Source organism: Propithecus coquereli, unplaced genomic scaffold, assembly GCF_000956105.1.
Source record: "Propithecus coquereli isolate 6110/MARCELLA unplaced genomic scaffold, Pcoq_1.0 Scaffold5, whole genome shotgun sequence".
Lineage (NCBI taxonomy): Eukaryota > Metazoa > Chordata > Mammalia > Primates > Indriidae > Propithecus > Propithecus coquereli.
This window is the reverse complement of record NW_012150840.1, coordinates 1153911-1155844: the sequence shown is the minus strand read 5'-3', so window position 1 is coordinate 1155844 and position 1934 is coordinate 1153911. Positions and strand designations below refer to the sequence as shown.

Genomic DNA, 1934 nt, shown 5'->3' with positions numbered 1-1934 from the left:
AAATTAATTGACAGCTAAAAATATATAGAAAAAATTGGCTGGGCATGGTGGCACGTGCCTGTAGTCCCAGCAACTTGGGAAGCTGAGGCAGGAGGATCACTTGAGCCCAGGAGTTTGAGGTTGCTGTGAGCTAGGCTGACGCACGGCACTCTAGCCCGGGCAACAGAGTGAGACTCTGTCTCCAAAAAAAAAAAAGTATGTACTATACATTTGTATGGCTCTTGATACATTTTGCAATATTGTTTTTCAAAGTAGATTCTATAATTTGAACAACTGATCGTGTCTAAGTAAGTCAATGTTACTATTAAGTAATACTGGCTATGATTTGATTTGCTTACCAAAAAGTAGAATATGTTTTTAATTCCTTATTTCTAGACTTTCTTTTGTACAAATCAATTTCTATCTTTTGTCCATTTATGTTTTGACCCACACCTTATACATATATTTCAATAAATTATTTTTCCAAAACCAAAGATTTCAGGATAAAATACTCCACATAAGGTTATATGTTTAGATTTACCTCTATGCAGCACTCAGCAATCCAAAGTTCTTTAAGTTGTAAACAAGTCTTTAACCCTGAAATTTCTTTTATATCTTGAGCAACAATTGTAAGACTTATTAAGTTAGGAAATAATGACAATCCAACTATACGAGGATACCCTGAGAAAAACATCTCCAGTTTTGAAGTGTTTGATCCTTCTTGTACAACCATCTCGTAAGATAAACCATTGCACAAACACTATTTTAAGAGAAAGAAATCGGGTTATTACTTATTTTAGATGATACAAAAAGACTTTTGCCATTAGAAATTATAAACTGTCAATTGAAATGATGCCACTTTTGTACCCTCACAAGAGAGAAAGCTGTACCACATATGTGATTTTTCTGTTTTCAAAAGTTACAGGATAAAAGAAATCACTAGATAACACTTCCAGCTTTAGAAAGGAGCATAAAAATGTTCTATTTAATATTGTCACCAATGTTGAAAAAAATTTGGCTTTGACTCACCAGTTCTTTAATTATTTCTTCTTGGTTTAGATTTTCACTTTCAATCATTTTCCATTAAAAACAATGGTCACAATATCATATCTGTCAAGGAAAATGAAAAATTTAAATAAATACTAGAGTCATGTCATTCCAAGATAAAAGGGACCTTAAAGGAACCACCTACTTGTGGCTTGAAATCTTCATATAGTATATAACCAAATATCTATCTGAACTCCAAGAGATTCCATCCCATCTCTAAAGTTTCCTGTTAGAAGGTTATTTTTTATTCTCAATTTAAATCCATCTTTCCATAACTTCTCCCCTTTTATTGTCATTCTACTTCTTTGGTTCAAATAAAACAAGTATAATTTTTCTTCCACATAATGAGCCTTCAATACTTGAAGAAAATAGTCATCTCTGATCTAGAACCTTACCTCACTCCCAGTTCAAGTGTTAGTTCCCTCACTAGATATTCCTGTTTCTCTCCTTTGAACAGGCTCTTGTTTATCCTTTGAATTATACTATGGTGTACAAAACTGAACACAGTTCTCTAAGTGTACTTATCAAAGACAAGAGTCCTCAGGGCTTAGCAATATACTTGGCATAGTAATTAATGTTTATTAAAATGAATTCTCTAACTTCTTCATTCTAGATGATATGAACCAATTAATACCTAAATAGCTTCAATGAAATTTAACCAAACTTTCATAATTTTTAATATTTTCATTATAGTATTCCAGACGTCTTCTATCTAAAGAATATAGGAATCTTGGTTTCAATGTGATGGCATGACAAAGCAAGATGTAGAAATGGTGTATATTATAATCCCACTTTTTATAATAACAACTCCTCCACAAATATTTATATATACATGTATATATGTATATATATATGTGTGTGTGTGTGTGTGTATGTGACATCAGGAGAAAATATGGAAATATATATAA

At 31.8% G+C, this 1934-nt stretch overlaps 1 protein-coding gene across 1 annotated transcript in view; it reads right to left on the bottom strand.

Annotated features, from left to right (window-relative positions):
- LOC105819719 (leucine-rich repeat-containing protein 9) overlaps nt 1-1934 on the bottom strand; it is a 146682-nt gene that overhangs the window by 136652 nt on the left and 8096 nt on the right. Inside the window, exons 2-3 of the mRNA XM_012656027.1 lie at nt 1009-1089; nt 521-739 (exon numbers count right to left, since the gene is read on the bottom strand). Coding sequence (XP_012511481.1) covers nt 521-739; nt 1009-1056 — 267 coding nt within the window. The 5' untranslated portion in view covers nt 1057-1089. The remainder of the gene's footprint in view (nt 1-520; nt 740-1008; nt 1090-1934) is intronic.